The sequence below is a fragment of the Lithobates pipiens genome, unplaced genomic scaffold (genome assembly GCF_037356315.1).
Source record: "Lithobates pipiens isolate NorthernLeopardFrog02 unplaced genomic scaffold, aLitPip1_a1.2 Scaffold_27, whole genome shotgun sequence".
NCBI classification, from domain to species: Eukaryota; Metazoa; Chordata; class Amphibia; order Anura; family Ranidae; genus Lithobates; species Lithobates pipiens.
Window position 1 is genome coordinate 231,030,777 of NW_027507788.1, and position 25,728 is coordinate 231,056,504.

Consider the following 25,728-nt stretch of genomic DNA (forward strand, 5'->3'; position numbering starts at 1 on the left):
CCACCCTACAGAACTCTGTTCAGTCATGTGACCATAATCTCCACATCTCATTGACGCTGCTGACAATAACTGTCACTTTAAAGAGGAAGTAAACCATTATGTGTCACTTACCTGACACAGGAGCCAGCGAAGTCACCGCTGTCCCCTGTAGTCCGGAGCCTCCATCTTCTCGGTGGGGTCTCTCTGCTCCGCCGCTGTCATTTGATGACGTCACTCCCGCGCATGCGCACAGGAGCGCCACGCGTGGCATATCGCCGTTGACGGTGCTGCGCTCAGTGCGCCCGCTGTCATGCGCTGTAGAAAGCGGTGCCTGTCTTCGGGCAAATATTTCCTAAACCGTGTAGGTTTAGGAGATATTTCTTGGACCTACAGGTAAGCCTTAATCTAGGGTTACCTGTAGGTCAAAGTGTGTTGTAAGGGTTTACAACCACTTTAAGCGGTTCCCGGCCTGCACACGCCGATGTACGGCTGGGCAAATGGGGGTCCCGCGGACTAGATCGCCTCACGGGGAGGAAGAACGGGGAGATGTAAACAAGCATCTTCCCGTTCTGCCTAGTGATAGGTCACTGATCTCAGCTCCCTGTGATCGGGAGCGGTGATCAGTGACGTGTCACATGTAGCCACGCTCCCCCACAGTTAGAAACACTCCCAAGGACACATTTAACCCTTACACTGCCCCCTAGTGGTTAACCCCTTCACTGCCAGTGCCATTTATACAGTAATCAATGCATTTGTATGCGCACTGATCGCTGTATAAATGGTATAAATACAATCGTCCCAAAAATGTGTCACAAATGTCCGATGTGTCCGCCACAATGTCGCAGTCACAATAAAAATTGCTGATCGCCGCCATTGCTAGTAAAAAAAAAAAATATTAATAAAAATGCCATAAATCTATCCCCTATTTTGTAAACGCTATAACTTTTGCATAAACCAATCAATAAACGTTCACTGCGTTTTTTTTTTTATACCAAAAATATGTAGAAGAATACGTATCGGCCTAAACTGAGGAAAAAAATAGTTTTTTTTATATATTTTTGGGGGATATTTATTATAGCAAAATGTAAAAAAATAATGCGTTTTTTTCACAATTAACGTTTTTTTTTTGTTTATGGCGCAAAAAATAAAAACCGCAGAGGTGATCAAATACCACCAAAAGAAAGCTCTATTTGTGGGGAGAAAAAGGACATGAATTTTGTTTGGGAGCCACGTCGCACGACCGCGCAATTGTCAGTTAAAGCGGCGCAGTGCCGAATCGCAAAAAAGTGCTCTGGTCAGGAAGGGGGTAAAATCTTCTGGGGCTGAAGTGGTTAAAAAAAAAAAACAATAATAAGTGTTTGTGATAAGATTTGACTCATGAATGTTTCTGGGATCTCTTCACCTTTCACACAGAAGATCCAGATAACAGAAGAATGGAACCAAGGTGACATCTCAGATCCCTATCTCCCCTCCCCCCCATGTGTGTGTCAGGCCGCATTCTCACCTCTTATATTTCTTTGTTAATAATATCATTTCCCTTTTTTCAGATATTCTGAAAGTGTGAGCAGGGGGACCCTCTCCCCCCACGGGGCCCCCCCCTTCCCCGCACTGCCATTTGTCTGCAACCTGCTATACACAGGAGATGATTGCCACCTCATCCAACTTTCATTGGCCAGGCTGGATTACCATATGTTGTGTCTGTGATGGCGGCAGACCCCCCCCCCCCCGATCACATGACTGCCCCCCAGGGAAAAAGAGTCCTGATCACATGACTGCCCCCCCAGGGAACAAGAGTCCTGATCACATGACTGCCCCCCCAGGGAAAAAGAGTCCTGATCACATGACTGCCCCCCCAGGGAACAAGAGTCCTGATCACATGACTGCCCCCCCAGGGAAAAAGAGTCCTGATCACATGACTGCCCCCCCCAGGGAAAAAGAGCCCTGATCACATGACTGCCCCCCCCCAGGGAAAAAAGAGTCCTGATCACATGACTGCCCCCCCTGGGAAAAAAGAGTCCTGATCACATGACTGCCCCCCCAGGGAAAAAGAGTCCTGATCACATGACTGCCCCCCTCAGGGAAAAAGAGCCCTGATCACATGACTGCCCCCCCCCAGGGAAAAAAGAGTCCTGATCACATGACTGCCCCCCCTGGGAAAAAAGAGTCCTGATCACATGACTGCCCCCCCAGGGAACAAGAGTCCTGATCACATGACTGCCCCCCCAGGGAACAAGAGTCCTGATCACATGACTGCCCCCCCAGGGAACAAGAGTCCTGATCACATGACTGCCCCCCCAGGGAACAAGAGTCCTGATCACATGACTGCCCCCCCAGGGAAAAAGAGTCCTGATCACATGACTGCCCCCCCAGGGGAAAAAGAGTCCTGATCACATGACTGCCCCCCTGGGAAAAAAGAGTCCTGATCACATGACTGCCCCCCCAGGGAAAAAGAGTCCTGATCACATGACTGCCCCCCTCAGGGAAAAAGAGCCCTGATCACATGACTGCCTCCCCCAGGGAAAAAAGAGTCCTGATCACATGACTGCCCCCCCTGGGAAAAAAGAGTCCTGATCACATGACTGCCCCCCCAGGGAACAAGAGTCCTGATCACATGACTGCCCCCCCAGGGAACAAGAGTCCTGATCACATGACTGCCCCCCCAGGGAACAAGAGTCCTGATCACATGACTGCCCCCCCAGGGAACAAGAGTCCTGATCACATGACTGCCCCCCCAGGGAAAAAGAGTCCTGATCACATGACTGCCCCCCCAGGGAAAAAGAGTCCTGATCACATGACTGCCCCCCCCCCCAGGGAACAAGAGTCCTGATCACATGACTGCCCCCCCAGGAAAAAGAGTCCTGATCACATGACTGCCCCCCCCCAGGGAACAAGAGTCCTGATCACATGACTGCCCCCCAGGGAACAAGAGTCCTGATCACATGACTGCCCCCCCAGGGAAAAAGAGTCCTGATCACATGACTGCCCCCCCCAGGGAAAAAGAGTCCTGATCACATGACTGCCCCCCCCCAGGGAAAAAGAGTCCTGATCACATGACTGCCCCCCCAGGGAACAAGAGTCCTGATCACATGACTGCCCCCCCCCCCATTTATATACACATAACATAAACATTAAACCCTCCGCTGATCCAAGAGGGCGAGGACTCCATAAATACATCAAGAAATATAAATGTAATAATTACAAATAAATAAACAACAAGAAACATTTGTTACATTTAACTTCTATAAATAAAGAAAGACATATAAATATACAATAAATATAAACACAAATATATTTAACAAACAAATAAACAGTATAAAAATAAAACATCCGGGTGACCCAACTCTACATAAACCAGATAGATAAATATAAATAAATAGTATAAATATGCCGCATTCTGCTGACCCAGGAGTGTGAGATCTCCATGAGATCCCATTTACACCTCTGCAATGTCATACGTGTTTGATTTCCATTGTGACTTTGGCTTTGATCAATGATAACATTCAATTCTTTTTCCTGCCACAGTGATTAGGGTTAGGGATATGGCCGACCACCCAGCATCCCTTGGGGTATACAAGTAATGATCACAGCACAGGGGTGGGGGAGGGGCCCTCATAATGTGCCGATGACTGCCATATTGAGAAAGGTATTTTTTATTCATCATAACAAACGTTCGTAATTGTCAAGAAAAGTTAATGAAAATTCGTATTTTGCACGAATCAAAATTGAATTTCGGACACGAATTACGAAATACGAATTAACGGCTAATACAAAACCGAACGAAACAAAATCAATTTATTGACGGCGCCCATGTCTATTGGTGGCATCATTCTGGGGTGCCGCCTGCTGCTGGGAAGGGGAGTCGGCTGCTCCATCCCCCCTCATCTCATGTGGCTGCTGGGAGGACATCTCTCTGGTACTGCGGATCGGATCACTTCCTCTGGACAAGTGTTGGGAAGGGAGGACCAACATCTCCTCTCCCTTCCCCCCTCCATCCTAATCTACTGCTGGGAAGTGACCGCCTCCTTCTCACCCTGGGTCTCCGGAACCGCAGCAGGTGGGGGGCAGGGGTGTTAGACCCTCTGTCTGCTTGTCAGTGATTCAGCTGGAGACGTTTCAGGTAACACCACAGACGCTACTGGCAGAAAATCCCATGTCCTCTCTCTCTTCTCTCTCTCTCTTCTATCTCCTCTCTCTTCTCTCTCTCTCTCTTCTCTCTCCCCCCTTTCTTTCCTCTCTTTGTCTCTCTCTTCTCTCTCTCTCTCCCTCTCTCTCTCTTCTCTCCTCTCTCTTCTCTCTCCCTCTCTCTTCTCTCTCTCTCTCTCTCTCTCTCTCTCTCTCTCTCTCTCTCTTCTCTCTCTCTCTCCCTCTTCTCTCTCCCTCTCTCTCTCTCCCTCTTCTCTCTCCCTCTCTCTCTTCTCTCCTCTCTCTTCTCTCTCTCTCTTCTCTCTCCTCTCTCCTCTCTCTTCTCTCTCCTCTCTCTCTCCCTCTCTTCTCTCTCTCTCTCTCTCTTCTCTCTCTCCCTCTCTCTCCCTCTTCTCTCTCCCTCTCTCTCTCTCTCTCTCTCTCTCCCTCTTCTCTCTCCCTCTCTCTCTTCTCTCTCTTCTCTCCTCTCTCTCTCTCTTCTCTCCTCTCTCTCTCTTCTCTCTCTCCCTCTTCTCTATCCCTCTCTCTCTTCTCTCCTCTCTCTCTCCCTCTCTTCTCTCCTCTCTCTCTCTCTTCTCTCTCTCCCTCTCTGTCCCTCTTCTCTCTCCCTCTCTCTCTCTCCCTCTTCTCTCTCCCTCTCTCTCTCTCTCTCTCTCTCTCCTCTCTCTCTCTCTCTCTCTTCTCTCTCTTCTCTCCTCTCTCTTCTCTCTCTCTCTCTCTCTTCTCTCTCTCTCTTCTCTCTCTCCCTCTTCTCTCTTCTCTCTCCCTCTCTCTCTTCTCTCCTCTCTCTTCCTCCTTTTCTCTGCCCCTCCCCCAGGCTGCAATCTCTCATGTCTCTCCAGGAGTTGAATGTTGACTAGGAAGTTGTCAGAAGTCAGTTGAAAGTCGTGTGTGGATGAGCCGGGATCATGGACTTCGCCTTCACTTTCCTGACGTCGCTCGCCATCGTTTTCCTGGGATTGATTATTCTCTTGGTGATCGGCGTCATTTATTTTGAATTTTCCAACTCAGACATCCCCCCCGGAGTGGCGGGTCCGGGCAAACTCCGCACCATACATTGCATCTTGATTGGCATCGCTGTGGTGGTAAGTTCGCCTTTCCTTTCAGCACTGTGCCGGCTGTCGTGGGACTACAAGTTCCAGCATGACCTTCCACCAAGAGCAGAAGACGGGGAGAACCCAACTTCTGGTGGACGGGGAGGACCACCCTCATAAATTCTGGAGAGTTTGTAAAATCGGTGATTTCTACATCTGTCTGTGAGTGGGTCTGATAGACATTCACCGGCAGATGTAAAAATCACGGAATTTATTGATGTTTGACAACAGTGCCAGGGCAAGGTCACGCGGAGCCCGGGGCAAACTCTGCCCCCCTCCCCCTCAAGATGTATGAGCATTATGTGTCAGCGAAAATCCCCCCCCCCCCGAACCCCAATCTGCACACTCACCCCCTAAGCACCCAATTCCTTCTCCCCGTATGCCCCCGGCACAAATCCCCCCTCCCCCCATCACATTGCTTTTATAGCTCAAACCCCCCAAATCCCCTCTCCCAGCAGAAATCCTCTTCCCCCACCCCCCTTCCCAACATAAATCACCACTCCTAGCACCCCTCCCCAAATGTGCCCTCCTAGAGCAATTCTTACCCTCTGCCACCCCCCAAACTCCCCTTCTCAACACAAATCCCCTCCCCCTAATCTCCTTGTGGTGCCCCCACCTCACATGATACCACAGTGTCCAGGGCAGATGCCCCCCCGTCCTGGTCCTGGTTGGTAACCTTGCTGGGGGGCCTTTCTGTGTCGTGGAGCGCCGCTCCTTGACCTTCACCTGACCATTATGCTGACAATCTTATCAACTTTAATCCGACATTCAGAAATAATCTCATGGAAAAAAGAAAATGAAGGCCACATGGGGGGGTTCCAGTCCGGGTGTTTTGGGGTGCCCAGGAGGCACAGGTGCAGCGCCCCACTGCCAGCAAAGTCTATGATGGAATGAATTACGCTGCGTCTGGCCTGGGAACACGTATGGTGCCAACCTGGGCACCCCCCAGTGCAGCGCTCAGCCCCATCCAGCTGCGCTGTACCCCGGCCTCTTATAGAATAGACTGTAGTGGGCGGCGGGGGTTGGGCGCGTGCCTCCTGGGTGCGCCAAAATGCCAGAATGGGATGCACAGGAGCGAGACCCCAGGATGCATGCTGGGTAATCATATGACAGGAGGCTGACAATTGCTGTATGTATTAGCAGGCTGTACACACGGCCTGCTTCATACATGTATGATGACGTGCGTCACATCGCTTATTGTTGTTTCATAGTCAGTAAAGTTGAATAGAGACACCAGTCCATCCAGTTCAACCCAAGCAAGTGTCCACAATTTTCCCTATCCCTGTACATTGCAAACTCACATCAGTCCCTACCCTCAAGGAGCCCACAATGCAAGGTCCCCATTCATATACTAGGGCCAATTTTTGGACAGAAGCCAATTAACCTACCTGCATGTCTTTGGATTGTGGGAGGAAACCGGAGTACCCGGAGGAAACCCACACAGGCACAGGGAGAACATGCAAACTCCAGGCAGGTAGTGTCGTGGTTGGGATTTGAACCAGCGAACCTTCTTACTGCTAGGTGAGAGTGCCGCCCACTACACCACTGTACTGCCCCACTACACCGCTGTGCTGCCCACTACACCACTGTACTGCCCCACTACACCACTGTACTGCCCCACTACACCACTGTGCTGCCCACTACACCACTGTACTGCCCCACTACACCACTGTGCTGCCCACTACACCACTGTACTGCCCCACTACACCACTGTGCCAACCACTACACCACTGTACTGCCCCACTACACCACTGTGCCGCCCACTACACCACTGTACTGCCCCACTACACCGCTGTGCTGCCCACTACACCACTGTACTGCCCCACTACACCACTGTGCTGCCCACTACACCACTGTACTGCCCCACTACACCACTGTGCCAACCACTACACCACTGTACTGCCCCACTACACCACTGTGCCGCCCACTACACCACTGTACTGCCCCACTACACCGCTGTGCTGCCCACTACACCACTGTACTGCCCCACTACACCGCTGTGCTGCCCACTACACCACTGTACTGCCCCACTACACCGCTGTGCTGCCCACTACACCACTGTACTGCCCCACTACACCGCTGTGCTGCCCACTACACCACTGTACTGCCCCACTACACCACTGTGCCGCCCACTACACCACTGTGCCGCCCCACTACACCACTGTACTGCCCCACTACACCACTGTACTGCCCACTACACCACTGTACCGCCCACTACACCACTGTACCGCCCACTACACCACTGTACTGCCCCACTACACCACTGTGCCAACCACTACACCACTGTGCCAACCACTACACCACTGTGCCGCCCACTACACCACTGTACTGCCCCACTACACCACTGTGCCACCCACTACACCACTGTACCGCCCACTACACCACTGTACTGCCCCACTACACCACTGTGCCAACCACTACACCACTGTGCTGTTGTGTTAAGGCCGCTTGTAGAAAATACATCCCAGCATGGCCAAAACCACACCGGACCTGTCTCCGGGATCTCAGTATTGCTTTGCTCTGCCTAAAAGTATTCTAAAGGCAAAATGTTTTGTGTTTTTATTTACAGCAAAGAGGAATTAGACCCCCTGTCAGTTTTTTATCGCTGTCTGTGTCCCCGTTGTGGGGAGTCATCCTCTCTATTATCATTGAGAGGGAGAGAAAATCCCAAATGTTGGGTTGTCACCAGAACAGGAATAGAGGGGAAATCTTCCAATGGGGACACCCCCCTGGATTCCTTCACTTTGGAGGGATTTCCTCTCACTTCCTGTTTTGGTTATGGTAAAGGAAAGGGATTGAATGGATTTTACCCCTCTCCTAGGGCTACTTCAGCGTGATTTCAAAGGTGCCCTTCAGTGCGATTTGTCCCGCAGCTCGGGACTCCACTGAACAGACGTCTATGCGAGTTGCAATGAAATTGGTAAAAAGTAGTGCAGGAACCTTTTCCTAATCGCTGCAACATGAGTAGTGGTGATATGAAGAGCTCCATTGCACCGGAAATGGCGGGCGAATTGTCATGCGATTTCTTATTTTAATTTTTTGGGAAAATAATTTTTATTTGCATTTTTATGGCAATATAAGAAGAGAAAAAAAAAGAAAAGAAACTTAGAATTAAGAACTGTCTGTCTCCGGATGACACATACAACACTTCAGCACCCGGCCAACAGCTCCACGGCCCGAATACATCTATAAAATAGTCCTGTCATGTCATGCAAGTTTGAACGGTCAAATCGCATGACAAAGTTGCACCGGTGTGAACGAGCCAACTCTTTGAAAAATGGAAAAAAAAGCAAAAAGTTTTGCCTTCAGTTGTACTTTAGGTGTGTCTGGGTTTTTTTTGTCCAGGTGCCAATTAAGATTGAATATGTGCCAAGTGCAGTATGCCCTCTGAAAAGCGATCCGTCATAGATTGGGTGACAAGGGCTGCTCTCACTTTCACAAACATTGTTTGGTGGAGATCCGTCCAGGTCCGTGTGTTTTATCTCAATGCCCAGAAAATGTTAATGAAAGCCGAATTCAGTGATTTATCAATAGACCCCAAACAATGTTCCTCATACGAGACGTGTCCATTATGTAGAGAGATACCCCAAACAATGTTCCTCATACAAGACGTGTCCATTATGTAGAGAGATACCCCAAACAATGTTCCTCATACGAGACGTGTCCATTATGTAGAGAGATACCCCAAACAATGTTCCTCATACGAGACGTGTCCATTATGTAGAGATACCCCAAACAATGTTCCTCATACGAGACGTGTCCATTATGTAGAGATACCCCAAATAATGTTCATCATATGAGACGTGTCCATTATGTAGAGATACCCCAAACAATGTTCATCATACGAGACGTGTCCATTATGTAGAGATACCCCAAACAATGTTCCTCATACGAGACGTGTCCATTATGTAGAGAGATACCCCAAACAATGTTCCTCATACGAGACGTGTCCATTATGTAGAGAGATACCCCAAACAATGTTCCTCATACGAGACGTGTCCATTATGTAGAGATACCCCAAACAATGTTCATCATACGAGACGTGTCCATTATGTAGAGATACCCCAAACAATGTTCATCATACGAGACGTGTCCATTATGTAGAGATACCCCAAACAATGTTCATCATACGAGACGTGTCCATTATGTAGAGATACCCCAAACAATGTTCATCATATGAGACGTGTCCATTATGTAGAGAGATACCCAAACAATGTTCATCATACGAGACGTGTCCATTATGTAGAGATACCCCAAACAATGTTCATCATACGAGACATGTCCATTATGTAGAGAGATACCCCAAACAATGTTCCTCATACGAGACGTGTCCATTATGTAGAGAGATACCCCAAACAATGTTCCTCATACAAGACGTGTCCATTATGTAGAGATACCCCAAACAATGTTCATCATACGAGACGTGTCCATTATGTAGAGATACCCCAAACAATGTTCATCATACAAGACGTGTCCATTATGTAGAGATACCCCAAACAATGTTCATCATACGAGACGTGTCCATTATGTAGAGAGATACCCCAAACAATGTTCATCATACGAGACGTGTCCATTATGTAGAGAGATACCCCAAACAATGTTCATCATACGAGACGTGTCCATTATGTAGAGAGATACCCCAAACAATGTTCCTCATACAAGACGTGTCCATTATGTAGAGATACCCCAAACAATGTTCCTCATACGAGACGTGTCCATTATGTAGAGATACCCCAAACAATGTTCATCATACGAGACGTGTCCATTATGTAGAGATACCCCAAACAATGTTCCTCATACGAGACGTGTCCATTATGTAGAGATACCCCAAACAATGTTCATCATACGAGACGTGTCCATTATGTAGAGATACCCCAAACAATGTTCCTCATATGAGACGTGTCCATTATGTAGAGAGATACCCCAAACAATGTTCATCATACAAGACGTGTCCATTATGTAGAGATACCCCAAACAATGTTCCTCATATGAGACGTGTCCATTATGTAGAGAGATACCCCAAACAATGTTCATCATACAAGACGTGTCCATTATGTAGAGATACCCCAAACAATGTTCCTCATACGAGACGTGTCCATTATGTAGAGAGATACCCCAAACAATGTTCCTCATATGAGACGTGTCCATTATGTAGAGAGATACCCCAAACAATGTTCATCATACGAGACGTGTCCATTATGTAGAGATACCCCAAACAATGTTCCTCATACAAGACGTGTCCATTATGTAGAGAGATACCCCAAACAATGTTCATCATACGAGACGTGTCCATTATGTAGAGATACCCCAAACAATGTTCATCATACAAGACGTGTCCATTATGTAGAGATACCCCAAACAATGTTCATCATACGAGACGTGTCCATTATGTAGAGATACCCCAAACAATGTTCATCATACGAGACGTGTCCATTATGTAGAGATACCCCAAACAATGTTCATCATATGAGACGTGTCCATTATGTAGAGAGATACCCCAAACAATGTTCATCATATGAGACGTGTCCATTATGTAGAGATACCCCAAACAATGTTCATCATACGAGACATGTCCATTATGTAGAGAGATACCCCAAACAATGTTCCTCATACGAGACGTGTCCATTATGTAGAGAGATACCCAAACAATGTTCCTCATACGAGACGTGTCCATTATGTAGAGAGATACCCAAACAATGTTCATCATACGAGACGTGTCCATTATGTAGAGATACCCCAAACAATGTTCATCATACGAGACGTGTCCATTATGTAGAGAGATACCCCAAACAATGTTCCTCATATGAGACGTGTCCATTATGTAGAGAGATACCCCAAACAATGTTCCTCATACGAGACGTGTCCATTATGTAGAGATACCCCAAACAATGTTCATCATACGAGACGTGTCCATTATGTAGAGAGATACCCCAAACAATGTTCATCATACGAGACGTGTCCATTATGTAGAGAGATACCCCAAACAATGTTCCTCATACGAGACGTGTCCATTATGTAGAGAGATACCCCAAACAATGTTCCTCATACGAGACGTGTCCATTATGTAGAGATACCCCAAACAATGTTCATCATACGAGACGTGTCCATTATGTAGAGAGATACCCCAAACAATGTTCATCATACAAGACGTGTCCATTATGTAGAGATACCCAAACAATGTTCATCATACGAGACGTGTCCATTATGTAGAGATACCCAAACAATGTTCATCATACGAGACGTGTCCATTATGTAGAGATACCCCAAACAATGTTCCTCATACGAGACGTGTCCATTATGTAGAGAGATACCCCAAACAATGTTCCTCATACGAGACGTGTCCATTATGTAGAGAGATACCCCAAACAATGTTCCTCATACAAGACGTGTCCATTATGTAGAGATACCCCAAACAATGTTCCTCATACGAGACGTGTCCATTATGTAGAGATACCCCAAACAATGTTCATCATACGAGACGTGTCCATTATGTAGAGATACCCCAAACAATGTTCCTCATACAAGACGTGTCCATTATGTAGAGATACCCCAAACAATGTTCCTCATACGAGACGTGTCCATTATGTAGAGATACCCCAAACAATGTTCATCATACGAGACGTGTCCATTATGTAGAGAGATACCCCAAACAATGTTCATCATACGAGACGTGTCCATTATGTAGAGATACCCCAAACAATGTTCCTCATACAAGACGTGTCCATTATGTAGAGATACCCCAAACAATGTTCCTCATACGAGACGTGTCCATTATGTAGAGATACCCCAAACAATGTTCCTCATACGAGACGTGTCCATTATGTAGAGATACCCCAAACAATGTTCCTCATACGAGACGTGTCCATTATGTAGAGATACCCCAAACAATGTTCCTCATACGAGACGTGTCCATTATGTAGAGAGATACCCCAAACAATGTTCATCATACAAGACGTGTCCATTATGTAGAGAGATACCCCAAACAATGTTCCTCATACGAGACGTGTCCATTATGTAGAGAGATACCCCAAACAATGTTCATCATACAAGACGTGTCCATTATGTAGAGATACCCCAAACAATGTTCCTCATACGAGACGTGTCCATTATGTAGAGATACCCCAAACAATGTTCCTCATACGAGACGTGTCCATTATGTAGAGATACCCCAAACAATGTTCCTCATACGAGACGTGTCCATTATGTAGAGATACCCCAAACAATGTTCATCATACGAGACGTGTCCATTATGTAGAGAGATACCCCAAACAATGTTCCTCATACAAGACGTGTCCATTATGTAGAGATACCCAAACAATGTTCATCATACGAGACGTGTCCATTATGTAGAGAGATACCCCAAACAATGTTCATCATACGAGACGTGTCCATTATGTAGAGATACCCCAAACAATGTTCATCATACAAGACGTGTCCATTATGTAGAGATACCCCAAACAATGTTCATCATACAAGACGTGTCCATTATGTAGAGATACCCCAAACAATGTTCCTCATACGAGACGTGTCCATTATGTAGAGAGATACCCCAAACAATGTTCATCATACGAGACGTGTCCATTATGTAGAGAGATACCCCAAACAATGTTCATCATACAAGACGTGTCCATTATGTAGAGATACCCAAACAATGTTCCTCATACGAGACGTGTCCATTATGTAGAGATACCCCAAACAATGTTCCTCATACGAGACGTGTCCATTATGTAGAGAGATACCCCAAACAATGTTCATCATACGAGACGTGTCCATTATGTAGAGAGAATAATAATATGAAGATAAAATCTCCACACACACAAATGAAAATGATGAATGAGGAACACTGAGGTCTAAAGATTATTCTTGAATCGCAATCATAGTTATTTGCTTATATTAGGAAATTCCAACATTTGTTGAGTTACAAAAATTTTTGCACCTGAGATCATTTTTTGGGGTTTTCCTGACCAGACACGCAAATAGTTAAACATTGTAGCAATGATTTCATGCTGTGTTAATGAGATTCATGCCTTGAACATTCCTCGGCTCATTACAAGTTCCACCAGAAATTAAACCGGAAGAACCAGATGAGACGATACCAATCTGAGAGGAACGTCTATTGCTGGTCACCCAGACTGAGTCTCATTGACTTGTATTGTGTCTGGTGGATCTGTAATCAGAAACAATTGGTCCATCAGGTCTGATCACCGAGCTTTTGTCTATATTTCAGGTTCAGTTCCAGCCAAAAACTTCCAGTTTACAAATGCCATTGGTATTCAAAGATGCTTTTTATCCCGGAGATCTTTCGGCCTTCTAGAAAATGTCCATGTGAACCGGCCCGTCCTTCATCTCCTATGTAGAAAAGTGTCTCCGTCACCGATGGGTGAGGCCTCCATAGGGACCGTTACCAGAGCCAACGCTCACATAGAGAGTTGTGTTTAATGTTTACACCTGTGCGGAAGTGTTCTTCTTCAAAGGGAAAGGTCTACCTATCTTGTGGAACCCCTCGTGTAAAGAATCAGAATTCACATTCAAATCTTTAATAGAAAAATTTTTAAAAATGTCTCATTGAGCTTTCATTGAGGTCACCTGATTGAGGTCACTGGGCCTATTCCTGGGAACGCCGAGGGGCCCAAATCTCATGGAAAGACTCTCCTGCTTGAGGGACCGGCCCCGGGATTTGGGCTCCTCACCATCCCCAGGATAAGAGGTCCTGAGATTTCATTGAAATCATTTTATTAGGAAATTCAAGCATTTGTTTCCTTACAAAAGGATTTGCACCTGAGATTATTACTTTTTGTTGGGATTTCCCCTCTTTCCACAGATTCACAAATAGTTCTGCATTGTAAAAATTACAATACCTGACAAAAGTAAGTACACCCCCCTCAGTGACATTTCTCCTCTCTTTTCATGTGACAACACTGAAGAAATGACACTTGTCTACAATGTAAAGTAGTGAGTGTACAGCTTGTATAACAGTGTAAATTTCCTGTCCCCTCAAAATAACTCAACACACAGCCATTCATGTCTAAACCGCTGGCAACAAAAGTCAGTACACCCCTAAGTGAAAATCTCCAAATTGGGCCCAAAGTGTCAATATTTTGTGTGGCCGCCATTATTTTCCAGCACTGCCTTCACCCTCTTGGGCATGGAGGTCACCAGAGCTTCACAGGTCACCACTGGAGTCCTCTTCCCCTCCCCCATGATGACATCACAGAGCTGGTGGATGTTGGAGACCTTCCCCTCCTCCACCTTCCCTCTGAGGATCCCCCACAGATGACCAATAGGGTTTAGGTCTGGAGACATGCTTGGCCAGTCCATCACCTTTACCCTCAGCTTCTTTAGCAAGGCAGTGGTGGTGTTGGAGGTGTGTTTGGGGTGGTTATCATGTTGGAATACTGCCCTGCGGTCCAGTCTCTGAAGGGAGGGGATCATGCTCTGCTTCAGTATGTCACAGTACATGTTGGCATTCATGGTCCCCTCAATGATCTGTAGCCCCCCAGTGCCGGCAGCACTCATGCAGCCCCAGACCATGACACCCCCACCACCATGCCTGACTGTAGACAAGACACACTTGTCTTTGTCCTCCTCACCTGGTTGCCCCCACACACGCTTGTCACCATCTGACACCAAATACCTTTATCTTGGTCTCATCAGACCACAGGACACGGTTCCAGTAATCCATCTCCTTAGTCTGCTTGTCTTCAGCAAACTGTTTGTGGTCTTTCTTGTGCATCATCTTTAGAAGAGGCTTCCTTCTGGGATGACAGCCATGCAGACCAATTTGATGCAGTGTGTGGCGTATGGTCTGAACACTGACAGGCTGACCCCCCACCCCTACAACCTCTGCAGCAATGCTGGCAGCACTCATACGTCTATTTCCCAAAGACAACCTCTGGATATGACGCTGAGCACGTGACCTCAACTTCTTTGGTGGACCATGGCGAGGCCTGTTCTGAGGGGACCCTGTCCTGTTATACCGCTGTATGGTCTTGGCCACCGTGCTGCAGATCAGTTTCAGGGTCTTGGCAATCTTCTTATAGCCTAGGCCATCTTTATGTAGAGCAACAATTCTTATCTTCAGATCCTCAGAGAGTTCTTTGCCATGAGGTGCCATGTTGTACTTCCAGTGACCAGTATGAGAGAGTGAGAGCGATAACACCAAATTTAACACACCTGCTCCCCATTCACACCTGAGACCTTGTAACACTAACGAGTCACATGACACCGGGGAGGGAAAATGGCTAATTGGGCCCAATTTGGAGATTTTCACTTAGGGGTGTACTGACTTTTGTTGCCAGCGGTTTAGACATTAACGGCTGTGTGTTGAGTTATTTTGAGGGGACAGGAAATTTACACTGTTATACAAGCTGTACACTCACTACTTTACATTGTAGACAAGTGTCATTTCTTCAGTGTTGTCACATGAAAAGAGAGAAGAAATGTCACTGAGGGGTGTACTTACTTTTGTCAGATACTGTATATATCCCTGTTGTGTCAATGACATCTGTGACCGGAACATTCCTCGGCTTAATACAAGTTCCACCAGAAATCAAACTGGAAGAACCAGATGAGACGATACGAAGCTGTGATGAACTTTCATTTTTGGTCGCCCCAACTGAGCCCCATTGACTTGTATTGTGTTTGGTGGATCCAGTAACGGTTTCTGTCTCTGAAATCTGGGAGAACTGGTCCATCAGGTCTCATCACTGAGCTTCTGTTCTTGTTTTGAAGTCCAGATCCAGCCAAAAACTTCCCGTAGAATTTACAAATGCCAATGGCAAACAAATGTGCTTTATATCCCAGGCAGAGATCTTCCAGTCTTCTAGAAAATGTCCTTGTAGACGGGCCGATCCTTCATCTCTGATGTAGAAAAGTGTGGGATTAAAGTGCATGTCGGGGTCACCCCTGGGGTGCTGTTACTGGAGCCAACGCTTACATACAGTAGAGTAGAGCTGCAACTAAGGCCGCATACACACGGGCGGATTGTCTGGCCAACTAAGTTCGGCAGACAATCCGACAGACAGTCCGTTCAAAATTTGCATGAACGGACTTGACCACACACGATGAGCAGACAGTCCGCTGAAAGCGTGCGTGATGACGTGTACAGCACGTACGACGGGACTAGAAAAACGACCTCCTATACACTACAATGCAACCTTCGGCCGTGTAAATCCTTTCTGAGCATGCGCCATACTTAGTCCGTCCAACTAGCCTACACATGAGCGGACTGTCCGCTGAAACCAAGTTTGAACGGACTGTCTTACGGAAATTCCGTAAGACTTTGTTCGTCAGATTGTCCGCTGAAAAAGTCCGCTGAAGCCCACACGCGAGCGGATTGTCCGCTGAAACACGGTTCAGCGGACTAAGTTGGACAGACAATCCGCCCGTGTGTACGCGGCCTAATGATTAATTTGTCTGTCGACTAATCTATTGATTATTTCTTCGATTAGTCAACGACTATCCGATTATTTTTTTTATTTTTATTTTTTAATGAATCTAGTGTTTTTTTTGATTAGCTAATTAATTCTTTGGATAACTTTGAGAGTATTGTATTTCAGAGTATTGTATTGTATTGGCGGGCAGAGTATTGGCGGGCAGAGTATTGGCGGGTAGAGTATTGTATTGGCTGGCAGAGTATTGGCGGGCAGAGTATTGTACTGTATTGGCTGGCAGAGTATTGGCGGGCAGAGTATTGTACTGTATTGGCTGGCAGAGTATTGGCGGGCAGAGTATTGTATTGTATTGGCTGGCAGAGTATTGGCGGGTAGAGTATTGTATTGGCTGGCAGAGTATTGGCGGGCAGAGTATTGTACTGTATTGGCTGGCAGAGTATTGGCGGGCAGAGTATTGTATTGTATTGGCTGGCAGAGTATTGGCGGGCAGAGTATTGTATTGTATTGGCTGGCAGAGTATTGACGGGCAGAGTATTGTATTGTATTGGCGGGCAGAGTATTGTATTGTATTGGCGGGCAGAGTATTGGCGGGCAGAGTATTGTATTGGCTGGCAGAGTATTGGCGGGCAGAGTATTGTATAGTATTGGCTGGCAGAGTATTGGCGGGCAGAGTATTGTATTGGCTGGCAGAGTATTGGCGGGCAGAGTATTGTACTGTATTGGCTGGCAGAGTATTGGTGGGCAGAGTATTGTATAGTATTGGCTGGCAGAGTATTGGCGGGCAGAGTATTGTATTGGCTGGCAGAGTATTGGCGGGCAGAGTATTGTACTGTATTGGCTGGCAGAGTATTGGTGGGCAGAGTATTGTATTGGCTGGCAGAGTATTGGCGGGCAGAGTATTGTATTGGCTGGCAGAGTATTGTATTGGCTGGCAGAGTATTGGCGGGCAGAGTATTGTACTGTATTGGCTGGCAGAGTATTGGTGGGCAGAGTATTGTATTGGCTGGCAGAGTATTGGCGGGCAGAGTATTGTATTGTATTGGCTGGCAGAGTATTGGCGGGCAGAGTATTGTATTGTTTTGCAGCAGAGTATTGTTTTGCAGCGCAGTATTGTTTTGCAGAGTATTGTTTTGCAGAGTATTGTTTTGCAGCAGAGTATTGTTTTGCAGCAGAGTATTGTTTTGCAGAGTATTGTTTTGCAGCAGAGTATTGTTTTGCAGCAGAGTATTGTTTTGCAGCAGAGTATTGTTTTGCAGCAGAGTATTGTTTTGCAGCAGAGTATTGTTTTGCAGAGTATTGTTTTGCAGCAGAGTATTGTTTTGCAGAGTATTGTTTTGCAGAGTATTGTTTTGCAGCAGAGTATTGTTTTGCAGAGTATTGTTTTGCAGCAGAGTATTGTTTTGCAGAGTATTGTTTTGCAGCAGAGTATTGTTTTGCAGAGTATTGTTTTGCAGCAGAGTATTGTTTTGCAGAGTATTGCATTGCAGAGGCTGGCAGAGTATTGGCTGGGTATGGAGGGATGGCTGATTCTATCCGACCTCTCCCCTCCACTGCACAGATCAGTACAGAGAGGGGAGAGAGAAACCGGCGTCATGTCATCACGCCAGTTTGTTTACAAGTGATTGCTCCGTCGGAGCGATCACATTGTAAACGCCTGGGTGTAGAAAGATGGCCGCCGCTTCGGAGCTAGGCCGAAGCCGCGGCCTCTCCTAAGGCCGAAACCGCGGATCGCGGCATGTGCGCTCAGATCACGGATCGGTGACGATCCGTTGCACTCATAGGGACGGCGGCACGGAGGGGGAGAAGAGAGGGGGACGGTGGGGGAGAAGAGAGGGGGGCGGCGGCACAGAGGGCAGCGCTAGATATTAAGCACTGTGACGCATCGATGCCCAGAACGCACGTCGACGTATTTTCTTAGTTCTACTGTAGAGAGTTATGTTTAATGTTCCCAATCTTACTGAAGGCTGTTTTGTTCAAAGTACAAGGTCTACTTATCGTGTTTCTCACCTTGGCAGTAGAGAAGACAATGGACTTTTTCCTGGGAGAGCTGAGGAGCCCAAATCTCATGAAAAGACTCTCCTGCGTTGTGCTAGAGTGACCTGTCCTGGGATTTGGGCTCCTCGGCATTCCCAGAATCCCAGGATAAGACCCGGTGATGTCACACAGGCCTATAGAAAATTGATGGAAGAGTGCATGGTGAGCGCTTTTTTCCGTAATTGAACTGGGGTTGGGGGTCCATGAGATAAGTGGACTTCACACTCTGATGCCTTTAGTTTGTAGGTAATATATTCTTATTAAATAGACTTTACATTAGGGGTCTCCAACTTTCCAAACAAAGAGCCAGTTTACTGTCCTTCAGACTTTAGGGGGATCAAATTGTGGCTATTGGAAGTAGAAATTATCAGTGGGAAAAAACAGGACATGGTTGGTGTCAGTGGGAGGAATAGTTCCCTATGTTGAGGTCAGAGGGATGAAAAGTAAGGGGCCACTCATAGACCTTGGAAGGTGGTGGAGTGAGACATGGAGGTTGCAGGATTGGCTGGAGGGTCCATGATGGGAAATGTTCTGCTGGGATACAGAGAAGAGAGGTGACCCCTGACCAAGTTTGGACTGGAGGGATCCGGGGATCCCCATCATATCATTGGTCGGATTCATCAGAAACACCATGCAGTGCTCCCTAAAGCACAATCACTGTGTAGCATTACTATGGATAGAAGTACTCAGGACAAGCTGATGAGGTCGTTCCCCTCCCCCCGCTTCATCTGAGTTCAGTTATCACAAGGACCTGCAAACAAAAAGGTATGACGGCCAGAACACAACTGCGCTAATATGGCTACTATCACCTCCATCATCCCAGAATGTCGGTGAGGGTATTATCATGTCGGTGGGGGTATTATCATGTCTGTGAGGGTATTATCATGTCTGTGAGGGTATTATCATGTCGGTGAGGGTATTATCATGTCTGTGAGGGTATTATCATGTCTGTGAGGGTATTATCATGTCGGTGAGGGTATTATCATGTCTGTGAGGGTATTATCATGTCGGTGAGGGTATTATCATGTCTGTGAGGGTATTATCATGTCGGTGAGGGTATTATCATGTCTGTGAGGGTATTATCATGTCGGTGAGGGTATTATCATGTCGGTGAGGGTATTATCATGTCGGTGAGGGTATTATGTGCCATGTAGAGTATGAACTGAAGTCTTGATGGAGATTGGTATTGTGCCCGGACACAACCTCCCCTCTAATTTCTATTCTTCTGTCCTTCTCAGGGTCGAATCTTGCACAACTTGTCCATATGCAACCTGCTGACCTTCACCCGCTTCATCAGAGACAAATTATTGGTCAGGAAGTTGGGAGACGACCCAAAACTCTTCATCAAAAATCTGCAATTTGATGGAATCCCAGTGAGAGTGTACCAGCCAAGAGCGCCCTCTGCTGGGGGGAGGAAGGGAGTCATCTTCTTCCATGGCGGGGGATGGATGTTTGGAAGTATTGGTAAGAAAAAGTGTAAATTAGCTCATAATTTTCCTTGTTCTACATATGCAATTTAGGATGTGGTGCACATTAAACATGGGGGTGACTTGTATCCTAACTAGAACTAAAGGCATTTTTTTTAACATTTTGGATAGAATATGGGAGGGTTATAACCAGTGGTGTCTGATGCTGGAGGATTTGGGGGGGGGGATTTCTAGATCCTCACTCACCCAATGGGCGGAGCCCTGCAGTGGTCCCGGCTCCCCCATTGATCTTCTTTGTGAGTTCTGGGTCTGAAAGCCGGAAACTGATGACAAGTGTTGATTCGCTGGAATCTCAGGGTGGGGGGAGGGTGGAAATGGTGGGATTTTACTGACACTAACATACTTGTATTGGTTCCTCAGATTCCTACGATGGTCTCTGTCGCTACATCTCCAAGGGGGTGGAGTCAGTGGTGGTCTCTGTGGGGTAAGTAGTTGTTGACAATGTTAGTTTTGTGTATCAGACACGTTGGCCATACACAAGAAGTAACAATCGGGTACAATGAGACCTTCGGGAATTCTCCGATTGCTCGATGCCAAATCTTCATACTGACCGGATCCGGCACAGATAATACGAGTGAGGGAAAGAAATGACAAAGCTGAGACCGGAACATGTATACCCATGAGGGTTCTGGGGGGCTTTGTGTGTATTGGGAGAAGTGCGGGGGATCATTAGAGATCACAGAGGAATGAAGCCAACATTCAATTCAGCTCCACACTCACCTGATCTATAGCCCAGCAATGTGCGCAATGTTCTGACCCCTGTACACCAAACCAGAGCCACCCACCCCATAGAGTTCCCACCACACACTCACCTGATCTACAACATTCTGACCCCTGTACACCAGACCAGAACCATTTCCCCCCATAGAGTTCCCACCACACACTCACCTGATCTATAGCCCAGCAATGTGCACAATGTTCTGACCCCTGTATACCAGACCAGAGCCACTCACCCTATAGAGTTCCCACCACACACTCACCTGATCTATAGCCCAGCAATGTGCGCAATGTTCTGACCCCTGTACACCAGACCAGAACCATTACCCCCCATAGAGTTCCCACCACACACACTCACCTGATCTACAACATTCTGACCCCTGTACACCAAACCAGAGCCACCCACCCCATAGAGTTCCCACCACACACTCACCTGATCTATAGCCCAGCAATGTGCACAATGTTCTGACCCCTGTACACCAGACCAAAGTCATTACTACCCATAGAGTTCCCACCACACACTCACCTGATCTACAACATTCTGACCCCTGTACACCAAACCAGAGCCACCCACCCCATAGAGTTCCCAGAACACACTCATCTGATCTACAATGTTCTGACCCCTGTACACCAGACCAGAGTCATTACCACCTATAGAGTTCCCACCACACACTCACCTGATTTACAATGTTCTGACACCTGTACACAGACAAGAGCCATTACCTCCCATAGAGTTCCCACCACACGCTCACCTGATCTACAACGTTCTGTCCCCTGTACACCAGACTAGAGTAATTATACCCCATAGAGTTTCCACCACATGCTCACCTGACATACAATGTTCTTATTCCTGTACACCAGACCATAGTAATTACCCCCCATAGAGTTCCCACCACTCACCTGATCTACAGTGTTCTGACCCCTGTACACCACACCAGAGCCATTACCCCCCATAGAGTTCCCACCACACACTCAGCTGATCTACAACATTCTGACCCCTGTACACCAGACCAGAGCCATTACCCCCCCCCCCCATACAGTTCCCACACAAACGTACCTGCTGTAGGCACTACCCTGGAAGTGGTCTCTGCTGCTCTACTCACTAGTGGTTCCGCCTTTGCTCTGCTCATGTTGGGAACTCCTTTAGCTGGTTTGTCCCCGATACAACTGGCCAGTGCCAGCAACTGAAGCTGGCGAGAGAGCTAGGGGCAGCAAAAGCATTCCCTCCTCCGGGGTATGGTGCACTATGCTTGCTGTGCAGAGAGGATGCACGCAGTGTGGATGTGTCCTTCAGTGCCAAACATTAGACAGCCCTGTCTAATTAATGGGTCCCCTCACCTCCTCGGTCCATGGTGTGCAGGCAGTGAGGAGATGATGTACTGTAACCTCTAGCAACCAATCAGTAAGCAGTATTGATGTGCAGTAACCTCTAGCAACCAGTGAGCAGTATTGATGTACAGTAATCTCTAGCAACCAATCAACAAGCATAAATCATGTGCTGTAACCTCTAGCAACTAATCAGTAAGCAGTATTGATGTGCAGTAACCTCTAGCAACCAGTGAGCAGTATTGATGTACAGTAATCTCTAGCAACCAATCAACAAGCATAAATCATGTGCTGTAACCTCTAGCAACCAATCAGTAAGCAGTATTGATGTGCAGTAACCTCTAGCAACCAGTGAGCAGTATTGATGTACAGTAATCTCTAGCAACCAATCAACAAGCATAAATCATGTGCTGTAACCTCTAGCAACCAATCAGTAAGCAGTATTGATGTGCAGTAACCTCTAGCAACCAGTGAGCAGTATTGATGTACAGTAATCTCTAGCAACCAATCAACAAGCATAAATCATGTGCTGTAACCTCTAGCAACCAATCAGTAAGCAGTATTGATGTGCAGTAACCTCTAGCAACCAGTGAGCAGTATTGATGTACAGTAATCTCTAGCAACCAATCAACAAGCATAAATCATGTGCTGTAACCTCTAGCAACTAATCAGTGAGCAGTAATGATACACTGTAACCTCTGGCAACCAATCGCAATCACTGCCTGATCTGATTCAGTAAACTGATTTTGAGTCTAGCTGCTATTTATTGTATGCCTCAAAGCAGGCGGAGAGCAAAACTGCATGGAGGGGGGGAGGGAGCCAAGAACATTTTTGCCCAGGGTCCAATCGATATTTAAGACGGCCCTCACTGCAAACTACTAAGCCCATCAATCCACCATGTCATGCGATGAACAGGCAGACATGTTTGAGGTCCAGCCTTTGTGACAACTATGGCTCCCTCCATGGATACAGTGGGTAAAAAGCATAGACATGAAGGGACAAGCAGTGTGCTATTTGCAGGATTATCAGGTGAAAAAAAGCCTGTAAATAGAAAACGAATGCAGCCTCCCCATCTATGGACTGGTAATAGATATCACTGGGCTTAGTACAATAGAGGATAAATGCCCCTTTATGTGGAATTCTAATGGTTTCTTCTTCTTTTTAGTTACCGTCTGGCACCAGAACACCGGTACCCGGCAGCGTTTGAGGATTGTCTGAATGCCACCATCCACTTCCTACAGACTGCCCAGGAATACGGAGTTGATGCTTCCTCCATCATTATTAGCGGAGACAGTGCGGGGGGAAACCTCGCGGCTGCCGTCTGTCAAGCTCTTGTAGAGCGGACGGATCTTCCCAAGCCCCTGGCCCAGGTTCTAATATATCCCGCAGTCCAGGCAGTCAACTTCCACTTACCGTCCTACACACAGAACAGGGCAGTGCCCATCTTGTATCGGGAGCGGGCAGTGTTCTACATCATAAATTACATCGATGGAGACTTGGACATGATGGAAGAGGTTCTTAATGGAGACCACGTCCCCGTGGAGCTGAAACTGAAATTTAGGAAGTGGTTGGGGGTGGAGAACATTCCGGATGAATTTAAGGTCCGGGGGCACGACCTCCGAGTCATGTCTTCCCACGATGAAGACGTCTATGAAGCCCACATGAAGGCCCTGGAAACCCACTTGTCTCCATTACTAGCCGAGGACTCCGTGATCAGCCAACAACCAAAGACTTACATTTTAACATGCGAGTTTGATGTGCTGCGTGATGATGGGATTCTGTACAAGAAACGTCTGGAGGACCACGGAGTCCCAGTCACCTGGTACCACGTGAAAGATGGCTTCCATGGCATTATCAGCTTCTTTGACAGTGGCAAACTTTCATTTGAATCTGGGAAGCTGGCTGTGGACAACATAGTGAATTTTATTAATGGGATTTGAGATTTGATTGTGGAGTGTTGACTGTTCTTCTAAGGTCCCATATGAAGAGGTGGCTTAACAGTGCCTGGGACCATCTGACTTACATGGCAACATCTCATTTACGTGGCACCACACTACTTACATGGCACCATCTCATTTACATGCCACCACATTACTTACATGGGACCATCTCATTTACATGGCACCACATTACTTACATGGGACCATCTCATTTACATGCCACCACATTACTTACATGGCACCATCTCATTTACATGCCACCACATTACTTACATGGCACCATCTAATTTACGTGGCACCACATTACTTACATGGCACCATCTCATTTACATGGCACCACATTACTTACATGGCACCATCTCATTTACGTGGCACCACACTACTTACATGGCACCATCTCATTTACATGCCACCACATTACTTACATGGCACCATCTCATTTACGTGGCACCACACTACTTACATGGCACCATCTCATTTACGTGGCACCACACTACTTACATGGCACCATCTCATTTACATGCCACCACATTACTTACATGGCACCATCTCATTTACGTGGCACCACATTACTTACATGGCACCATCTCATTTACGTGCCACCACATTACTTACATGGCACCATCTCATTTACGTGGCACCACATTACTTACATGGCACCATCTCATTTACATGGCACCACATTACTTACATGGGACCATCTCATTTACATGCCACCACATTACTTACATGGCACCATCTCATTTACGTGGCACCACATTACTTACATGGCACCATCTTACTTACATGAAACAACCTTGCTTACATGGCACCATCTCATTTACACAGTCCATGTAAGTAAGGTGGTCCCACGTAAGTGAGATAGTCCCATGTAAGTAAGGTGGTGCCATCTCACTTACATGGGACCACCTTATATACACAGGACCATCTCACTTACATGGGACCACCTTACTTACATGTGACCATCTCACATACATGAGACCACCTTACTTACATAGGACCACCTTACTTACACGAGACCACCTTACTTACATGTGACCATCTCACTTACACGAGACCACCTTACTTACATGTGACCATCTCACATACATGAGACCACCTTACTTACATAGGACCACCTTACTTACACGAGACCACCTTACTTACATGTGACCATCTCACATACATGAGACCACCTTATTTACATAGGACCACCTAACTTACATGGCACCATCTCACTTAAATGGGACCTCCTTATTTACATGAGACCGCGTTTCTGACATGAGACCACCTTGATTACATGAGACCACCTTACATTTTGTTTTTATGAAACGCTTGATGTTGGGTTTTACACATTAAACATTCCCAGCTTGGCACGCGGTGTTGGAATCTCTTTCCAGTACTGGAAGAACTGAAGATAATAAAAGTCCCCTCTTTCGATGTTAGTTACCATCAATGGTTCCATCATATCCACAGCTACAGGTTCACTCTCAGGTATTATATTACAGGGTGCCGTATATATATATATATATATATATATATATATATATATTATATACAGGGAAAAACAAGAAGAAGAACGCCTCCTGTGAGAAGCGTAGTGTCCCGGGGAAAGGTATGGAGAAGAACTCCACAA

General features: G+C 46.7%; 1 protein-coding gene across 1 annotated transcript; it reads left to right on the top strand.

The window, feature by feature from the left end:
* The first annotated feature begins 3,925 nt into the window (after positions 1-3,925).
* On the top strand, positions 3,926-25,537 carry LOC143934623 (arylacetamide deacetylase-like 4). Its single transcript, XM_077458378.1, has 5 exons — positions 3,926-4,096; positions 4,965-5,207; positions 19,882-20,107; positions 20,491-20,554; positions 23,339-25,537. Exons 2-5 carry the CDS (start codon positions 5,031-5,033, stop codon positions 24,111-24,113), a joined length of 1,242 nt encoding a protein of 413 aa, XP_077314504.1. The 5' UTR covers positions 3,926-4,096; positions 4,965-5,030; the 3' UTR covers positions 24,114-25,537.
* Positions 25,538-25,728: the final 191 nt, after the last annotated feature.

Excerpts from the sequence above, each read along its gene's own strand:
- LOC143934623 (XM_077458378.1), top strand. The coding sequence starts at position 5,031 with ATGGACTTCGCCTTCACTTTCCTGACGTCGCTCGCCATCGTTTTCCTG. Across the intron at positions 5,208-19,881 it reads TGATTGGCATCGCTGTGGTG|GGTCGAATCTTGCACAACTT; the intron begins GTAAGTTCGCCT and ends TGTCCTTCTCAG. Across the intron at positions 20,108-20,490 it reads ATGGATGTTTGGAAGTATTG|ATTCCTACGATGGTCTCTGT; the intron begins GTAAGAAAAAGT and ends TTGGTTCCTCAG.